This window comes from Pteropus medius, unplaced genomic scaffold, assembly GCF_902729225.1.
Source record: "Pteropus medius unplaced genomic scaffold, Ma_sr-lr_union100, whole genome shotgun sequence".
Taxonomy (NCBI): domain Eukaryota; kingdom Metazoa; phylum Chordata; class Mammalia; order Chiroptera; family Pteropodidae; genus Pteropus; species Pteropus medius.
Window position 1 is genome coordinate 22,931,158 of NW_024352787.1, and position 20,395 is coordinate 22,951,552.

At 45.1% G+C, this 20,395-nt stretch overlaps 1 protein-coding gene across 1 annotated transcript in view; it reads right to left on the reverse strand.

Moving 5' to 3' along the window:
- The window catches only part of GALNT17 (polypeptide N-acetylgalactosaminyltransferase 17), a 408,494-nt gene that overhangs the window by 224,413 nt on the left and 163,686 nt on the right, over positions 1-20,395 (reverse strand). Inside the window, exon 3 of the mRNA XM_039849002.1 lies at positions 7,268-7,434. Within this exon, the coding sequence (XP_039704936.1) occupies positions 7,268-7,434 (167 nt within the window). The remainder of the gene's footprint in view (positions 1-7,267; positions 7,435-20,395) is intronic.

Below are 20,395 nucleotides of genomic sequence, written 5' to 3' on the forward strand. Positions count from 1 at the left end.
GGTGATACCTAACTCAACCAAGGCCATCATTCACATAAATGATTAGGTTAAAGCTTTCTTCAGACATGGATGATCTCAAACAATTTTTACCTTCCTTGCAGTCTTTCTTAAGCAGCTTCCTGTTGTGTGGTTCTCTGGAATAAGAAGGGAAAGTAAGGGAGAGAAAGGCATGGAATCCAGAATAGGAGGGGGACAAAGGAGATGCCCAGGAGCATGGTGAAGGGAGATTCAAGGTGACAATGATGCACCAGCACTGCAGCCATATGTCCGTACTAGAGCAGTGTGACTTAAGGCAGAAACATTGAGTACTGTAATTACCATTTCTTCTGCACACTTACCTCACTTTAAGCTGAGGATAGATTGTCTGAATGGGACAAGAACTTTTAATATGAATTGACAATTTGTTCTTCAGATACGTGGTACTACTTACAAAAAGTATATGAAAGTATCTTTTTTTTTTGTATCCTCATCAACCCTGAATCTTATTAATCTTTGTCATCTTTGCCATTCTGATTAATGAAATTATGTCTGAATAAAGATTGATTGTCCCCATACTTGTCTATAATTGGATGTTCTGAATGCCAGCTAAGTTTGAGCTCTCTCTGCATGCCCCTGCCTGGATCCACTGAGGACATTCATTTCATCCCTCAGATGTGGTCTGCTTTGACCTCCCCCTGGGGGTAGGCAGTTTGCCTTGATGAGGTCAGAGGCAGAAATCACAGAACTACCATTTCATCTGTCCATATTTTTGCAATATACCCACGACCTCATCCACACAATAGCCCTGCCAGATGCCCCCACTGGAAAGAGCGCTGTGTGTCCCTGAGCTCTCTCATAACTTAGCTGTCTTCTCCACAAGAGGCTTTTGTAAACTTACAAAAGCACATAAGTCAATGTTCTTATTCTTGACATGGTACGATAACATTTTATTAATAAGTACATTTAAAAAAATAAAACAGGCAGAAAAACTAAGCAAAAAGAAAAAAAAGAAAGAAAAAGAAAAGGAGAAAAGGCATGCAAATTGGAAAATAAGAAGTACAAAACTATTAGAGCTAATAAACAAGTTTAGCAATATAGAAGAATACAAAAATCAGTTACTTTTCTATACACTGACAATGGGCAATCCAAAAATGAAATTAAGAAAACAATTCTATTTAAAATAGCATCAAAACTAATAAAATATTTGTTAATAAATTTAACCAAAGAAGTGCAAGATTTGTATATTGAAAACTACAAAACATTGTTGAAAGAGATTAAAGAAGACCTAAATAAACACAAAGTTACTCTATATTTATGGATTGGAAGCGTTAAAATTGTTAAGTTGACAATACTCCTCAAATTGAATTTCAGACTTAATGCAATCCCGAACAAAATTCCAACTGCCTTTTTGCATCAGTGAACAAGCTGGTCCTAAAATTCATATGTCAACACAGAGGACCCAGATAGAAAATAATCTTGAAAAAGAAGAACAAGCTTGGAAGACTCTTACTTTCTGATTTAAAAACTTACAACGTAGGAATAGTTATCAAGACAGGGTGGTACTGGGATGAGGATAGACCATAATAAAAAAAAACAGGACTGAGAGTACAGAAATAAACCCTCACATTTACAATCAGTTGATTTTTGGAAAAGGGTGCCATGACCATTCAATGAGGAAAGAATAATCTTTTCAACAAATGGTACTGGGACAACTCAATACTCTCATGGGAAAAAAAAATGAATTTAGATCCCTAACTCAAACCACATACAAACAATAACTCACAATCAACAAGAGCTAAAAGTATAAAACATAGGAGTAAATCTATGTGATGTTGGACTGGCAAGTTTTCTTAAATATGACACTAAAAGCTCAAGCACCCAAAGGAAAAATAGACAAACTAGACTTCATCATAATTAAAAACTTTTTGCATCGAAGCACACTATCAAAATAGTGAAAAGGCTTCTCACAGAATAGGAGAAAATATTTGCAGACCTATTTGCAAAAAATACTTACAGAATATATTTGACAAGAGTACATACCCAGGATAAATAAAAAAAAAAAAAACAATTATAACTCAAAAAATAAAAAGACAAATAACTCATTTTCAAAATGAGCAATGAATTTGAACATACATTTCTCCAAATAAGATAGACTACTGGCAAATAAACTCATGAAAAGATGCTTAAAATAATTAGTCATTAGGGAAATGTAAATAAAATCACAAGATACCATCCTCTAGGTTGGCCGTAATTTAAAGAAGAAATAAAACAAATGTTGGTGAGAATATGGAGAAACTGGAACCTTCAAACATTGCTAGTAGGAATGTAAAATGGTGCAAGTGCTGTGAAAAACAGCCTGGTTGTGGAAAATGGTCTGATGGTTTCTCAAAATATTAACCATAGAATTATCATATGGCTCAGCAATTTCACTCCTAGGTATATAACCAGGGAAACTGAAAACATGTTCACATAAATACTTCTACATGTATGTTCACAGCAGTATTATTCCTATTAGCCAAAAAGCAGGAACACAAATATCCATCAACTGATGAATGAAAAATATGATGTGGTATATCTACATATTATTTGGCAATAGAAAGGAATATTATTTGGCAATAGAAAGGAATGCTACAACATGCATGAACCTAGAAAACATTATGGTAAGTGAAAAAAGCCAGACACAAAAGGCTTCATATTGTAGATTTCATTTATATCAAATGTCCAAAATAGGTAAATTTATAGAGATAGAAAGTACCTTATAGCACTGGTCCCCAACCTTTTTGGCACCAGGGACTAGTGCTCCTATGACAATCTAATGCCTGATGATCTGAGGTGGAGCTGAGGTAGTGATGCTACCACTGGGGAGTGGTTGCAAATACAGATGAAACTTCGCTGTTAGGAACCTGGCTGCACAGCTTACCTCTTGCTGTGCAGCCAGGTTCCTAACAGGCCATGGACCAGTACCAATCCATGGCGCAGGAATTGGGGACCCCTGCCTTAGAGGTTGCCCAAGGATTTGGAGAGACTGCTACTAGGTTCAGGATTTCTTTGGGGATCGATGGAAATATTCTGGAATTAGATAGTGGTGATAGTTGCAAAACATTGTGAATATACTGAAAGCCACTGAACTATATTTTATAATGGTGTATTTTACGTTATGTCAATTATATCTCAATTAAAACAAGGAAAAATAAACAAAAGATGATGGGGTATGTTAAGAATTACCATCAATATAGTTCTGCGCACCCTTAAACCTTCAAAAAATTTCAAGGCAAATAATGCTGAGGGCTTGAACAAAGACCAGTGGCTTGGGATACAGCCAGCCAGGGTCACACTCAAGAGTAACTAACCAGATGCTGGTGGGAAAAGGAAGAGGAGGAAAAGCCTAAAAACACTTCCAGTCTTCGGTGATGAGACAACTAAGAAGGTGAAGCTCTTCACTGAGACAGAAAATAAAAATAAGAAACAGGTTTCCGAGGCTGAGAGAAAAATGGTAATTTAGTCATTGGACCAATTGAACATATAGTTTCAGAGGGGCCCTGGGCAGCCATCTAGGAGACAGAGAACACAGGTTTGGCGCTCAGGGGAGAGGCTGAGTTGCTCTGGGCTGGAAGGATGGCTTTGGGGAGCAGCAGAACGTGCACAATGGAGGAACCACCCAGTGTCTTGATGGTGAGAATCATGAGTGATCCCAATGGAAGCAGGGAGCTAAGGAGGAGGAAGGTTAGAGGAGAATCAGAAGAGAGTGGTCAGGGCCTTATGAAGAGAAGAATGCCAGGAAGGAAGCCACCAACAACGACCAATGTGGCCAGCTCAGAGTAGGGAAGTGCCCGCTAGATTTGGTGGGCAGTAGTCACTGGAAAATTTTGCCTGAGTGATTTCAGTTTAATGTACAAGAGTATAGAAAATTTTACCTGGGCTTAACTGAGCCCAATGTCAATGTTCAAGCTTAATAAAATAAATTATTTAAATAATAACAATAATTAATAATAGTAATAATGATCTAACAAGGAAAAGACTCTGATTTGCCAATGCACACAGATCTGGTCACTTGGCTTTATTCACACATTCTCTTAGCCAGTCTTCTTTTTTCCTGAGAAAGCCTCTTTTATCTTGAATGGACTTGATAACACATGGAAGTGTGAGACTATTGTTCCTACCTGAGCCAGTCTCAGTCAGCCTAAAATGTCTTTACCCTATTAAAATAATGTTCTCAGAGCTTTAAATAAAAAGGGAAATGTCATGTCATGCTTCACAATTTAGGGGTAAAATATAAATATTGTTTTTACTAAAGGATATTAACTATGTAAAATGAGCATTAAAAAGAGGGTGAGAACATAGGCAAATGAGCAGTTGCTTCTGGGTAGTCTCTGAAGTATTTGTTTTTTTCCAGTTATATGTGTTTTTTGACACATTCAAATTTCCTACAAAGAGCATGCATTACTTTTAAGATCAGAAAAAATAGTAAAGCTGGAAAAAAATGTTTTATTCAAACTCGAAACAGAAGATAAGCAGGGATAAAAATATTAATGCTAGACAAAGTGAATGCAAGGCAAGGGGGGAAAAGGTATATTTTGAAGATAAAGGGAGTATTACATAATGGTAACAACCACTGCTAATAATGAAGCCATGCAGATACAAATCTCTGTTGCCAAAGAAACTGACAACAAGATACAGAAATCAAGCATTATTAGGGACACAGTAAGGAACAGTCATTGTAAAGGTGTTAAAACACTATTATCAAAAAGACTTAAGAAGATAAACTCAGTCTCTCTAAGTACACAAAATTGATGTCACGCAAGAATTCAATTTCATGATTACAGTGTAGGGGTCTATAGAACATTTGCAAAACTCAATAATACTAGTCACAAAGAAAATCTCAATAAAAAAAATTTAAAATTTCTCCTCCCATTAAAGAGAAGACACTTATGGCCTGAAGAAAATATAGGGCTAGAACCAAAGAAAAAAAGAGAGAGAAATGTCATTAATATAGTCCACTCTTGGTCCCCTAGGTGTTTGGGGGTACAGGGAAGGATGAATGGGAATGAACTTTATGGTCAGATTGGACCAATACCTCTTCCTGCTTTTTCTCACCCACTCGACCTCTTCATTTTAACCTAAAGTGTGAACCATTAAAATGGTACTTAACTCAGTGGTTTTCAAAGTGTGCTACCTGCAGAATCAGCATCACCCAGGAGTTTTTGAGAAATGCAAATCCTCAGCCCTACCCCAGCCTTTCTGAGGCTGAAATTTATCCAGGAGGTTCCCATGTAAAAGCATCTGATGCTAAAGGCCTATAAACATCCAGGATCCCTCATCCCTTGAGCAGGTTGACTCCTAGGGGTGGGTTTTACACTGGATCTCTGAGTCCCCATTGGGATGAAGCTCTCACTGCCCACAGAAGCAATCTGTATGACACTCCCTTTGGGGGATGCCTTTCCTTCCCAGGCCTATGTCCCCTGCTCCCCTTTCCACCTCCCAAATAAACTAATGCACTCGAATCTTTGTCTCAGGGTATTTCTGGGGTACCGAGTGCTAAGACCTCTACCAGAGACCCCTGCTCTCATGGAGCTTGAGTTTTGGTTGAGACTGGCTTGGCCTTTCAATCTTCTCTCTCTGGCTGGGCTCTGCGGAGATTTCCTTGGGAGCGGGAGCCCCACCGGCAGTGAGCCTTCACCCCAGTTCAGTACAGCACTGACTGTTTACTCTCGCAGCACCTCTGGCCATTCTGCCAATAGCTCCTTGCCCTTCCCCAGCCCTGCCCACCTTCATTGCTCCCTCCTTCCTGGGTGAGACCTACCAAAGGTCAACTACCAGCTAGACTCTGGGAGCAAAATCCTGCCCCGAACCTGTAGTGCAGAAGTGCGAACCACAGTGATATCATGTGCTACAGCTGGACACAGGGTGCAGAGGCAGCACAGAGCACGGCCTTCGGATGTCAGCAGTCTTCTCCATGGATATGACCCATATGGGAAACCTGGGGAACGAGTGAGACTTAGCCGGCATGTGCGGGGGTGGGACTGGGGGAGTGTGTAGCTGGGGCCCCCTGCAGGGTTCTGGAAGTACTGCTGAAGCAAGAGGTCTGCAGCGAGCACACGGAGAGGCGGCAGAGGGGGCGCTGTGAGCCAGTCAGGGAGACGACTTAGCGAGTTTGACCACAGAAAGAAGACTCTCAGTGTCAGTTTTAGAAGAATCTGTAGATAATGAAATGGCCAGAGGTAAAGGAGAAAACTAGGGATGTGAAAAATTCGGCAGATGAATTTTTCATCTGTCCTCAAAACCTGGAGGAGCGGCACGCTGAGTGGCCTTTTGCGGAGTCCAGGTGCACTCAAGTCCTTCTCTTCTGACTGTAATGCCGGCTCAGAAGGGGCAGGGGGACTTCAGCTTTTGGGTCAATGAAACGTGACAGGCTCATCCAGAGCTCCTGAAGATAGTCAGGTTTCAAACAGGACCTGTGGCCTGTCCTGCCTCCTCCTAGCCCCCTTTTGACCAGGAACGCACACAGGTTGATCCTTCTCACTCAGCATGCTGAGCAAGGGGTTCAGCCTGCCCCTTAATCTTTCAGCTGCTCAGAAGATAAGCCTGCTTGGCCTTAATCATGCACACGCGCTGGCTTTCTTTTCTGTCATCAGCTTGCAGGCGTTTCTCCTTGCCCCGAGCGCAGAGAATTTTGTAGGCGCTGAGCCAACACAAAGGCTCAATTAGCCAAACCACGTCCTCCAGCAGCTCGACACCAGGCTTTCATCTTCAAGGACCTCAAAGGGTTTTGGTCATTGCTGTCTAATATTTGCTTGTTTTATAGGTTTTAATTGAGCCACCATTCCTAACAGAGCTAACCTCCAAAAGGCCTGGAAACACTGCTCATTTCCACCTAAGTCATTGTAGGCATGGTAGCCTAGAGGCAGATTCTGCTATAAGATGAGCAGCGTCCATCATAGGACAGAATTACACTTTTTCTTTTGCCTCTCAGAAAAAGATGACAGAGATGGGGTTGGGGGTGGGAGGATGGAGGAATTAAGCCTTTCGATGTCATCTCTTTTAGGTAATAGAAAGAGGGAAAAACAGTCTAGATACAGAACCGGCAATTTATTCTTAAGTGCCCTAGAGGACTCGGAGACTAACAAGCTAGTGTTTGCCTAGATGTCTCCCATTCCCCAGATATGCTCCAGGAACAGGAGACAAAGACACAGGGCTTGCGTTGGAATGAAAGTGGCATTTCCCCCTTGCTGATATTGTGTGCTTGCATCTTCCTCCCCAAGAAAATCATGCAGGTCGGCCACCCCCATACCTTCATCGCTGTTGTCATCCACTAGGATGATTTCCTTCAGCAGGTGTGTCGGCGTATGGTTGACAGCACTGTGGACCGACCGCAGGATCACCGACAGGGCCTCGTTCACAAAGATAAATATGATGGATATCTGGGGCAGCTCCTTGGCATACTTCAGCTCCTTACACCTGGGGAAGAGAGAGGAGGAGAGTGGAGTCAGAGGAAGGAGGAAGGCACAGGACCGTGGCTGGACAGAGTAAGGGTTTCAGCCCAATCCTCATACACGTCTTCCTAGGGCATGAATCATTGGACCTTCTTGGCCTTTCTTGGTTAAGAACTGAGAATAAAACCTAAGGAGGAGAGCTTTAAGGGATCCAGTCTCCCAAATTTACCACCCTGTACAAATGGGAAGCATCAGTCTTAGGCACACATCTACTGTATCGCAGGCTGCTGCTATGCCCACACATATCTCCTGGCCACATGTCAGTGCCCACCTGCCTGACTGCCCATTCTGGGCACCTGCAGCTACGCCACCCCCATCAGCTCTCATCTGGAGACTGCTGGGGGTTGATGCATAAATGCCTGAGCTCCCTCAGCCCTTGAGCAGGTTGACACCGAGGAGTGGGTTTAACATTGGTTCCCCGAGTCCGCCTTGGGATAAAGCTTCCATCATGCACAGTACCAATCTGCATGACACCCCCTTTGGAAGATGCCCTCCCTTCCCTTCCCAACTCAACTCTCCACCTCCCAGATAAACGAATGCACTCAAATCTTTTTGTCAGTGTCCGCTTCTGGGGAAACCCAAGCTAAGACATCTACCAGAGACCCCTGCTCTCATGGAGCTTACATTCTAGAAGACATAAAACACACATGAAAATAATCATAGTCAAGGAAGCGTGCTGCCGGACACACCCCAGCTCTTCTTGCCAGTGTTCCTAGAATCTCTCTGGGGGCAGGAGATGGCACCTCCTGCCTAAGAAGTCCTCCCTCCTAAGACCCAGCAACTCCCCCATCCCCAAAGACAGAATCCAAAGGGGAGAATCTTTTCATCTAGGCTGAACTCGGGGGCAGATAGCTGCGATGCCTCCCACTTTGCAGGTCCCTGGTGATGTAAGAGATGGCCGAATACCCAGGGAACATGCTCTGCATGGCTCAGTCATGGGGGCACCCACAATCTGTCCCCGGAGTACTGGGAATTTGGTTACATGCTTAGTCTGAGCCACATCAGAAATACCAAGTGGAAACAAAGTAGAATGGAATACGGAGCTCATGCTTTTCAGTACATCCTCCTTCTTGTGTGATTCTGCAAAATGTAGAACACAATGTGTGAGAGAGCAAAACAAAGGCTACGAGATGAAGGAGTGGACCGAGTGAAGCAGCAGTAAAGACGGAGCAAGAAATATGGCTGTGCTTTATGCTGAACAGCTTGGCCTGTGTCGGGCCATATTAATCATGTAGGCAATTTTTGGAGGAAAATAAAGTTTTGTTACAACATACATTTGTGTCTCCTGGAAGAGACTGTCCAGGGATCCATTGATCATGCAGCCTCATTTTTACCATGTCTCTGTAAATTCACTTCTGGGGCTGCCAGGGAGATTAGAATGGTTGCTGACAGGCTCTGGGCAGTCAGCAGGGATCATCTCATTTACTGTGTGGTGATCCGAGGGAGGAGGGCAGCCCACAAGGTCCCTCAGAGCCCCCTCGACGGGGGGCTGGCAGCCATCGGAGCCTGGCGAGCCGGCAGCTGCTCCTTCTCAGCCCATTACTCACCAGCCCATGCACGTGAACACACACACCGTCCACACCCACTTCCTCTGAGCATTCATTCCTGGGGCTGGTTTCTTTGGTCTTTTGTTTTTTAACAGCTTTTGGCCCTTGAAATTAAGAAGAAAAAAGGCCAGATTGTGCTGTGCCAGCACTGTCTTCTCCACCCACAGGAAACAGGGTCATGCCGCAATCAAGACTGAGTTGAGTCAAGCCTCTTGGCCAGAGTAGACAATTCCCCTGGTGAAATGGGAAACATGGGAGCCTCAGCGGAACAGGGGGCTGATTCCCACTCCTTCACGGGTCAAGGTGGCTATTCAGTAAATGACAGGGGAATTCCAGAAGTGAGAAGTGCTCTGCCACACATGGACATGTTACTCTGGGTACACTGCTCATGTTTCTTCATCTCCAAAACTGTCAGAATAATCCTCCCCATATCCAGCTCCAGGTGATGGCTAAGGTCCTCATAAGGGTCAAGTGAGAGGCCTTTGAGAGCCCTGTGAAAATGCAGTGTAACGACTAATGAAAAGATTCGGTCTGCCCAGCTGGACCCTCCACCTTCCCTTCTGGCTCCATTCCCTTTTGTATATCCCCAATCACCATCAGCCAGGCTTCCAGACTTTTCACTCAGCCCAGACTCTTCCTGCAGAACCCAGCCAGGACTCCTCCCTGACAGGGCCCAATTCCCTAACCTTGCCCAGCTTATAAAAATTCACCTCTCTACGCCCAACGTCCTCAGGGTTTCACAACAGGTAGATAATATGAGTATAGTTACTGCTATGAAAGTCAGCATTATTTTTGTTGGTCTTTAAACTCCAAGGAGGTAGACTCTGCCTTAAAAAAGGTTCTAACCTAGCTTGTTGCCTGATATGTAGAAGATGCTGGAGAGAGAGACAACTGAAGTTTTAAGCACCTTCTGTAAGGATTACGCACTGCCAGATACATATTTTACTTCCAATCAGACACCCAAAGCCCAACAGGGCAGAAGATAAGTGTGGGAAGGGAGATTAGGGTGGATGAGAAAAAAAAAAGAGAGAGGCTCACAAGCCACAGAAACATTTAGACACTGCACAGAGGAAGAGAACAGATGGGGCTCCTGCCCCAAGGAGTTGGTGCTGGAACAATTGTCACTGTAGCCTGATGACCCTCAGGACAGTATATCCAAACCACACATACTTGGGTATCCCATACTCTGCAGATTGAGACTGACATAACAGAAGCCCCGCCCCTCATTCCTGAGTTCCTGCAGAGCTGAGGGGATATAAGGTGCTCAGTGCCTAGAGCTATAGCGGTGTGCATGGTGCTCTCTGGGTGGCCCCAGTGACAACCAGTGCCAAGCAGACTGGGCAGGCAGACCTGGGGAAGAGACCAGTCAGCTCAGCTTGGTTTTCAGCCCCATCTCTACATAATGGAACATATAGTATCAGACATGGCCTGCCTCCCCAATGGCCTCCCAGGCTGCAAAATCCAGGTAAGAGCAGCCTGCGAGGTTGTGAAGATAATAGATCTCAGACTGAAAGACATTCAGGGAGAGAGGAGAGGATGGCACACAGAAAAACAGCAAAATACCTCAAGATCTATATAGCAGGTGTGTGGCATGTGCGGTCTGTGTGTGCGTGTGTGCGCGTGCCCCCTCTAGCAACACAGAAATCACAGCTTACTAGTCAGTAAGCAATAAACAACTTTTTGTCTGAAAGAAGATGGTTGGCAGAAAAGTTATCTTCAGGTCTGGAGCAATGTCAGTCTCTGTGCTCCCGGCTGGCAGGGGCTACAAAGAAATTCAAGACCAGGCTCCTCTCCTCAAAGGGGCCACAGGGGAACAGATTCTTGGGAAGCTGTTCTCATAAAGGAAAGAAGGAGACAATCAACCAACCAAGTGAAGTCTCTTAGATGCTTTATACCTGCCCAGCTAATTGTCTGTCCAGATGCTTGAGATGCTTCCTTGAACTCGGGAACTCCCCGCTGGTGACACCACTGACTTCACTTAAGACCTGAAGTGCCTTACTTCACTGATGGTGAATGAGAAGAGGACAGGCAGGAGAACTGGCTGCCCCGCAGAACCCACCAGAGAGAATCACAGTTAACATGAAAGGTCAGGGACGGGGCCTCCAGCAAGGAAAAAATCAAAGCCCAAAGAGCTGGCCATGCCCTCTCGTAAGCAGACCCCTGCCCATGATCACCTTTTAAGGAAATGACTTATACGACCCCAATGCGAAACAGATAAAAGGTATCAAGACACACTGTAACCCAGTCTGCCGACCTGAAAACAAAAAGATGACCCCAAAGATTCCCATTGTTATAAAAGAATTTAGATGCAATGTGGTCCAGGAGACCCAGGAGGTTACAGATAATGATGATGATAACAATAATGAAAACATAAACAGCAACCTACATGCCAGAAACTGCCAGAAGCTTCCATGTACTGCACTATCTCAATTTGCACAGCAACTTTATGAGGTAGGCAGTGTTATCATCCCCATTTCACAGATGACGGAATTGGGCACGGAGAAGTGAAATCACTTGCCTGAAGTCACACAGCAAGCCTGCAGCAAGACTGTCTGGATGTGAACTTCATTATCTGATGTTTAGACTCTCCCAAATGCCCCTGCCAGACCAAGGCAGGGTGTAGCAGTTGCAGTAGACAACCCTCCAGCCCAGCCTCTTCCTAGCTGGCGGACCTTAGGTAGGTTGTTTAGTCTATCTGAGCCTCAGCTTCCTTATCTCTCTGCCCTAAAAGGCCCGACCAGGAGACAGCCCTCCATGACCAGCTGAACCATGCCTATGGCCTGCTGGGCAGACAGAGTGCAGACTAGGAGAATTCCTTTCAAATGGAATGTAGATGAGCAAAAGTCAGTCCCTCACCCTCAGGAATAAAAAGGCTGGTGGGAACACAGCTCTTAGTGTTCTGGCTGTGAATCTGGGCAGGGTGGTACCCCCAGGGAGTTATCAGAAGCCCCTTAATAACTGAAGGACCCTAAGCAGAGGGAGGACATACTTGCCCTCAGTCACATCAGGGCATTGAAAAGATGCTGCTGCTAATAAGACTTTTTGGTCTTCCTGTACCCAAGCCTGACTGTCTGTCCCCAACATCCCTTGGGACAGGGTCACAAAGTCTCAGGACCTATAGGCAGGCACATCTGTGTGTGTGCTTTGGGTGGCTGGGTGGGCCCAGTTCAGGGCAGGTCCCCATAGGCCTGCACTTAGGCTCCAGTCTGTCCCTGGTCCCGTTCCTGGCCATCAGTCCCTCAGATTCCATCTAAAGTGAGGGTTCCCCTTCCACGGCCTACCTGGCTTCTCCAGGTCACTCAGCTTACATGGCCCATCACTGTGAGACAATCTGAAGGGCATTCCTAGCTGTTCACCTGAGCTCTGGTTCCCCTCAGTGCATCTTGTACAATGAGGCCTCTCAGTTTCTGCCCATGTTTGCCTCACCCTAGTGAAGGGACCAATCACCGAGCACCGCCCAAGCTCTAATCCTGCTGTCATTAACCTAAAGTCCTGAGTTTTGATAGCTAAAATGCATCCTACACCCTAACAAGGCAGTTTATAATGCAATGTAGTAAATGCTAAGTGCTCAGTGGCTGTACTTCCACCAGCTGTGATGGATGAGCTGACGTGGACCAGGAGGGCAGGGAAGGTGAGCTGTAAACTGGATTTGAAAGATGGATCACCAGATCAAACCTGCACGGTCAAGAATAGAGGGTGGGGCAGGCAATTAGAGCTCTTCTGAGCACACAGAGGCACCAGGGTCTCCTTATTTTCTCTTCCAGGGCCTTCCAGAAAAAATCTGTCTACTTTTGTCTAGAGATGGCGCATTAAAGAGCCATGTCTTGGAACCACAGACTCACATCAAACTCTGCAAGTTCCTATAAGGCTGATTTTCATTTTAAAGTGCTTCAAAAACAGGCACAAGGTCATAAAGATCCATTAATAAAGATTCTATGGCTGATGACAGTCTGTGCTCTAAGTGCCAGGTCCCTTCACCAAGCTCGCCAGGCTCCGGTGGGCAACAAGGACAGAAAGGAGTGGTAGGAAAGTACAGGGAGTCAAACAAAACAGGCAGTTTGAGTAAGAAAACAAGAGCAGCCATGCTCTAATGAGAAGACTTGAGAATTGTGACAGGCTTGGGGCGGACACATCTTCGCATCTTCACATCTACTCCTCCCACTAATGTGGGCAGATGTGAGAAGAAAGGACTCCTTTGGTGAGTGCCTTGCCACCAACATCACATCCATACAATCTCAAATCTACTTCAAAATGGAGAGTCCAGGCCCTTGAGTATCTACCTTGTAAATTCTGAATGTGCTCTATGTATGAGAGCAAACCTGGAATGTACCTCTGTGTCACCTCCCCCTGTACTTCCACAATTGGCACACCTGTTCCCCAGCTTCAACGGCCACACTCTTCCTTGGCCTGGGCACATCTTCACCAGACAGTATCAGATACACCAAAAGCTCACATTCGCAAACTGAGAGGCAAAAGTGCTCCATCCCCAAGGAAGCATCAGTGTGGCCCAGCCACTTAGTAATACGGTGCATTTTTCAAATAGTGGTATCCAGTTGCCAGGTAGAAGTCATCAGAAATGAAAGGCGAAGGTATGAAATAGTCATCTCTGGGCTGCTGCTTTAATTTCACGTGGTCATGAGAACTGAAGGCACAAGTTGGACCACAGCTGTGGCTGGTGAATGCCAATCCAAGCTATACCAAGCCATGGATTATGACCAACCAAGAAAGGAAATGGGGTCCTCGGTGGAAGCCCTACTGCAAAAGCGACAATACTCCTGAGTCTGGGAGCAGCCATGAACACTGGTGCCATGAATGCTGACAGACTCAAAACATCAGAATACCTCACATGCTTCCTATGGCACACCACCACCACCACCAACCTCACTTTTCCTCCAACAAGGAGACGGACTCCTCCCTTTTCTCTCTCACTCACTGTAGACATAGGGCTGGATTATGAAATCAGGTTACCACACAAATCTAATTGCCTGTGACGGTTAATTTTATATGACAACATGACTAGGCCATGGCACCCAGATATTCAGTCAAACATTATTCTAGATGTTTCTGTGAAGGTATTTTTTAGATGAGATTAACATTCTGATCAGTAGGCTTTGAGCAAAGTGGATTACCCACCATAATGTGGGTGGGCTTCATCCACTCAGTTGATGATCTTAAGAGAAAAAAGACTGAGGCCCCTGAGGAAGAAGGAATTCTGTCAGCAGATGGCCTTAGGACTCTAGCTGCAACATCAGCTCCTCCCTGGGTCTCCAGCCTCCTGGTGAGCCCTGCAGATTTTGGACATTCAGCTTTCACAATCATATAAGCCAGGGGTCCCCAACCTCCAGGCCGCAGACCAGTATCAGTCCATGGCCTCTTAGGAACCAGGCCACACAGCAGGAGGTGGGCAAGCAGGTGAAGCTTCATCTGTATGTGCACCCTCTCCTCAGCACTAGCATCACTGCCTCAGCTCCACCTCAGATTAGATTCTCATAGGAGCACTGGTCCTTGGTGCTCAAAAGTTTGGGGACCACTGGCATAAGCCACTTAGTTCCTTAAAATAAGGAGAGAGAAAGGGAGAGAGAGAGAGAGAGATTCTACTGGTTCTGTTTCTCTGGAGAATCCTCTCTGACATACTGCTTTATACTAATAAAATAAAAGATTATACAAGATTGAATTATCATGTCTCATCAGAACCCTGTCATTCCAATCCGTCATTTCCACCACAGCCTCACACACCACCTCAGCATGGCCAGGGAGGCTCTGATCCACAACGAGAGATGACCAGAAGGACTGCCTAGTTTGGGTTACCGCAGTGGGATTATCTCAAAACTTCCAATGGCCTTTCCAGGACCTCATCATTGCCCAGAGCTATGCATCCCAGTCGTCTTCGCCTTCAACAGCTACAACCTCCTTTCACTTCGGTGCTCCATCTTGTACTCTCCAAACACCTACTCTCAAACCTCAACTAAACCTCTGGTCCTCGGCCCTTTAGGCAGGCTGCTGACCCTGCAGGAGAAAGTCTCATAGTAGTAACAAGACAGATTCGAGGTCTCCAGTCCCCATGGAGCCCTTAGAGCTGCCTTGCAACCCTCTTTGCAGACAGATCAGAGCCCTCAATCTTCCTCTCCCCTCCCCCGCCCCCGGCCCACTCCATGTGGCTGCCCCCAGGTTATCTTCTCCAGTTTCCTCCAGCCAAGCCTCCTCTCACAGGGAACTGTCCCTCTCACTCCACAGAGGAAATCGAGGCCACAGCAGGAACTAGCATCAGCATAGCATCCCCCGGCAGTCCATTAGAAATGCATATTCTCAGGCTCACCAAGCTCCACTGGATCAGAATCCCTAATCAAGTTCCACGTGGCCATGAGATTCTTCTGCACGTGGAAATGTGACAGGCACTTCCCTAGACTCCCTCCCCCTCTGCAAACTTATTGCTCTGTGAACTCAGCCTTGAAGGAAGCAGAGTCAGGAGATCAGAGCTCACCCCACATCTATGCTGTGGACTCCCCAGTCTTCTCCCACCTCAGGGCCTTGCTTCACCCACCACTCTTTCTCCTCTCCCTTTCCTCTCCCTCCACTGACTTCTTACAGTCAAGTAAGATCCTCAAGTCTCTCCCACTTAAATAAAAAATTATCTTTCCCGTGGCCTTAATCATCATCTTCTCCTCTCTTTGTCTGCCCTCCCTGTCTCCCTTCTCATCTCTCATTCATTCCACACTCCACTATTACGTGGCTTCTAATTACCCTAAAACCTCTCTGTTACAGTTTCCAGTGACATCCATGAGGCCAGAATCAATGGAAACTTCCTGACTTCACCTTAGTTGACGATCATTTCTGCAGTAATTAGCATGGTTGCTTCTCTCCTTATACAAACAGTATTTACTCATTACTCTTGGATCCTCGTACACTCACTATTCCCCTCAGCCCCCTCCACTTCTTCTCTCACTGGAGATATGCTCTGGCCACTTGTTCCGTGTCACAGGCTGCTGTTTTCTGTTAGTCCTCCAAATTCTAAAATTCCTCAAGGCTCCTTCAACCGCCCTCTGCTACTCTGATTTCATAAACCCTTCCTGGGTGACCCCATCCAAGTTCATGGCTCTAATTATCACACTGGCAACTTCCAAACCCACTTCTTAATCCTAGACTTTCATTCAAGTTTCAGCTTCCCACTGGACATCTCCACTTGGATGTCTCCTAAGCCTCCCAAATTCAGCATGCCTAAAACTGACACCTGCTCCCTCTGTGCCTTCCGGTCTTCATTCAAGAGTATCCATCTTTCTCTTCAGGAATCAAGTTAAAATCATGACCCTTTCAACAGGTCCAATAGGTCACCAGATTCTGCCACCTTTAGGACTCTTTTTGACACTCACTCCTTCCCCACCACCTCCATTTCTACTGCCTTAGCTCCACTCCTCATCAATCCCCTCCTGCATGACACCAAAAGCCACATAACTGGTCCTTTGCCTTCGGTCTTCCCCTCTGCAGCCAAACCCCATTCTATCCAATGCCCTGTTGCTGACAGAATGATCTTTCTAAAATGCTAATGTGATCATGTCACTTCTCTTCTCACACTCTCTCTTTGCCTTTCCATAGCTTTTGGAATTAGGCTCAAATGCCTTTGCCTGGAACCCAAGTTGAGCCCCGCTTATCTCTCCAACCTCATCTCCTGCCCGCTTTCCTCCAGCCACTGTACACGGTTCGCATTTTCCAGAACAGGGCATGCTGGCTCTCAATTCACACACTTTTCTCTCTGCCGAAAGCATCCTTCCTTCTGCCTAATACACCCTCCTCCCTCCAGCCCCAGCCCCAAGCGCCTTCCCAGACTCTCAGCAGCGTGTCAGGCCCCTCTCCTTTGTTGCAGTCTCTCCCTCTGCACACTGCCGTCCTGGCGCTCTTCTCTGCCTTCCTCCCACTGCTGGGTAGCTAGTGGGCTTTTTCTATTTTTCCTTCTCTAGCACAATACTTGGTAGATAAATGGTTACTGAATGAACAAATGAAAATCTTCCCACTTTCCCTATTTATTCCCTCTGCTCTTATGATCAAAAGCATCGCTTACCTCCTCTTGCGATTATAACATCGGTGATGGCACCTCGACACTTAAAAGATACCATCCTGAACATAACTGTCTGCTGTCTCCCTGTATTTACTAATCAGGCATCAAATTCTGAAAGCTGCTTGGGTCAAGTATATTAACCAGCCCGATACTCCCTTTCTTCCTTCGCTCCTCATCAAACCTTTCTTATAATCCTAGGAAAGAGTGGTATCATTTTTAGCAGCAGCAAACCTTGCAAAACAAGACGTGGGACTGAATAACCGAGATGCACGAGGCCCCTCTTTTAGACCTCTCATTATTAGGGAAAATGCTCACTGTGCTAAGTGGTTTAATTTCCTCCGGTGGAAGGAGCAGCATACCTCATTAGCTCAGTTCCCACAAAGAGCAGTGTCCAGGACGAAACGCCTGCTCCAGCATTTGCGTCCCTGTGTGCCCTGCCCATCAGTGGCACTGGGGCAATTTTCATAAATCAAGATTCAGCCCACTCCATGCATGGCATGAGTTCTTATCCTGGGGTCCATGGAGCCCTAAGAAAACACTCAGAAATTAAACGAACCATGTTGTGGGTATAGGAGTATTTTTTTTTTTTTGGAGGCGGAGGGATGAGAATTCATACCTTTCATCAACTTCCCACAGGAGCACGGTGGGAGGGGATGAACGCAGAGCACCACTGTCAGTTTAGAGCCCCGCGCTCTGGCCATAGACCAGTGCATACGCCCTGTTTTCAAGACCCTTATGCTCCACAAAGCTCTATGCCCCACCCCGCTTGACAGCTTGGTTCCTATAAACATTTAACTTAGAATATTCCCCAAGTCATTTTTGGTTTTTGGACTGATTACCTACTGGTTCCATGGCGTCCTGGAAAGTCATTTTCTCTGAATCGTGAAGAGTTGCTTTTCTAAGGACAAGGCAACTGTCATTAGCCAGAAAAATCCATGAGACTCAGCTCTCCGTGGCCAGGTGGCAGCTATGCCAGTTTCAAGGTGCAGTAGGAAGTGGTGACAAGGGCGAAAACCCTACCTGTCTCTCTCGATCTTGAGAAGGTTTCTTCTAAGTGAAAGGGGTTGATTCACCTTCTTTAACCTTTAGCTCTGACCACAGGTCCCTGCTCTGTGCACACTGCTGTCTCTAAAAGGGAAAGGAGGAAACACACATATGGGGTTGGGGCAGGGGCCGCCTCCAGAGTCCCCACTTGGCAGACGAATCTGGCCAGGTATGATATAGCTTATCTTTCTGCATTCAACTGATGAGAACAAAGAAAGAAAAGAAAAACCCTAGAGTTTTATTAACCAATGACTCAGGAACAGAATTTCTAAAAACAATTAAGAGTAAATTAATGCAGACAGTTTCAGGCCAGAGCTAAGAAAACCTCAGTGCACTTAAGGCACAGGAAATGCTGCCTAAGTTATTCATGCACAGTATTTATCCTATAATCTTTCAAAGGTGAGTAGAATGAGAGAGGACAGCCCCAACTGCTGCAGGAGGGATGGAAATACATTAGGAAATGATGTAAATTGGAAATAATAAAGAGCTGTATTCCAAGGCCCAGCAGATCTAAAATTTGGTCAATAGGATTCTTCATAGAAATTGGAAGACACAAACCACTTTTCTCAGCCAAAGTCGCTCCTGCCCCTCACAGAGCTCCATCCAATTGGTTCTAAAGGTTGTTATCCTATAACTTCATCACAGCAATGAGCAACATAATACCAAACTAGCTATTTTTCCCTTTAATGTTCCAGCCAAATTGGCCAATCGAGCCCATCTTCCTACCAACACTGACCCTGAAAACGCTCTGTTTATTCCCACATCTGAGCCACCACTTCATCCTTGGTGTTATTGTTGTCTCTTTTGTTATCGTTATCTCCCCCGACAGGTCTTCCCAAAGGCCACCCCCTCGCCCCCCGCACTCTGAGTCAAATCCCACATACAAGTCCCTCCAGGCTCAGTTTGGTCCTAACCTGGCCCTGCCTCTCACTCAACCAAAAACGCCTTCTCCCTACCTGAACTGCTGGTGCAATGCAGCAGATCCTGCTTATTCTGAGCGGCAAAACACATTACTGCCTCAGTCCTCTCCCTCCATGTCTGCATGTCCTTTGCCATGTGACTTTGAAGTTTTTCTTACTGTAGAAGGAAAGTCTGTTTCCCCAAGCCTTGGATCTTGGTTCAGCCACATGCTTTGACCAGTAGAATAAGGAGAGTGCTTTTGACAGCTCTAAGCATGAGCCTCAAGGGGGCAGAAGATGCGTGGTGAAAAGGTGAACCCTGCAGGACGCACGTGCATGTGTGAGCCCAGCTGTCGCAGCAGCTCACTATGCCAAGAACTTGACAGTATAAAAACTTTCTCATTACTTTTCACAATGAGCCAGTATCACAGGTATCCCCATTTTGCTGTTGAGAAAACAGGCTCAGAGCCACTTGCCCAAAGGCAAGTGAGGGGTAGGCAGAGCTAGACTTTAAACCCACATCGGCCTGACTCCAAGGCCCTGTGTCTTAGCCTCTGAAAAAAGAAATAATTTATCAAGGAGGGTCTGAGTGGAGGGATTTATGATGGCTTCTGTTTATTCCTTTGTATTTCACTGTAGTCTCCATGGTTCTACATCAAACATGTACTACTTTCATAACTTAAAAATACTATAAATGTTACTGTTAAAAATATTTCTATGAAAATAATGTAACACTTGACACTTGATTTCAACTTTGACCTGAAAGAATAAACAAGTAAGAATAACAAAACTGTTGAGGAGAAAGGGTTTTAAAAAAAACCTACGGCCACAGATGATATTAAAAACCAATATAAGCGAATATGAATTAATCAAGAACAAGCTGACTGACAAGTGAAACAGAACCAAGAGACCAGAAACAGACCTAGTCTTAGAGAATTTACACTAAGAAGGTGCCACAAACGAAAGAGTAAGGAAAGAATCATTCAATAAATGGTGTTGGGACTACTGTCTCTCTATCAGGTAAAAGAGCAAGCAGCTCCCCCCACAAACACAATTCAAAATAAATTTTAGATAGATAAAACAGTTAAATTTAGAATGCAAATATAAGAAAAGTAAAATAAAAATGTAAGCGAATATTTATAATACTCTGGATACTGAAGAATCTTTAATAGTTTCATAATAATTGCAAACCTCTGATCACAAAAATAATAAAATTTAAAAACAACAGCAAACTGCGAAAATATTTTACAGCAATTACAAAAGAGTAAAAGATAATGAAACCTAAATAATACAATTAGATAAACAAAAACATGAACACACAAATCAAAGAACAAAAGAAACCAATAACAAATATGAAAATAAGTGGACCCTCACAAGTAATATAAG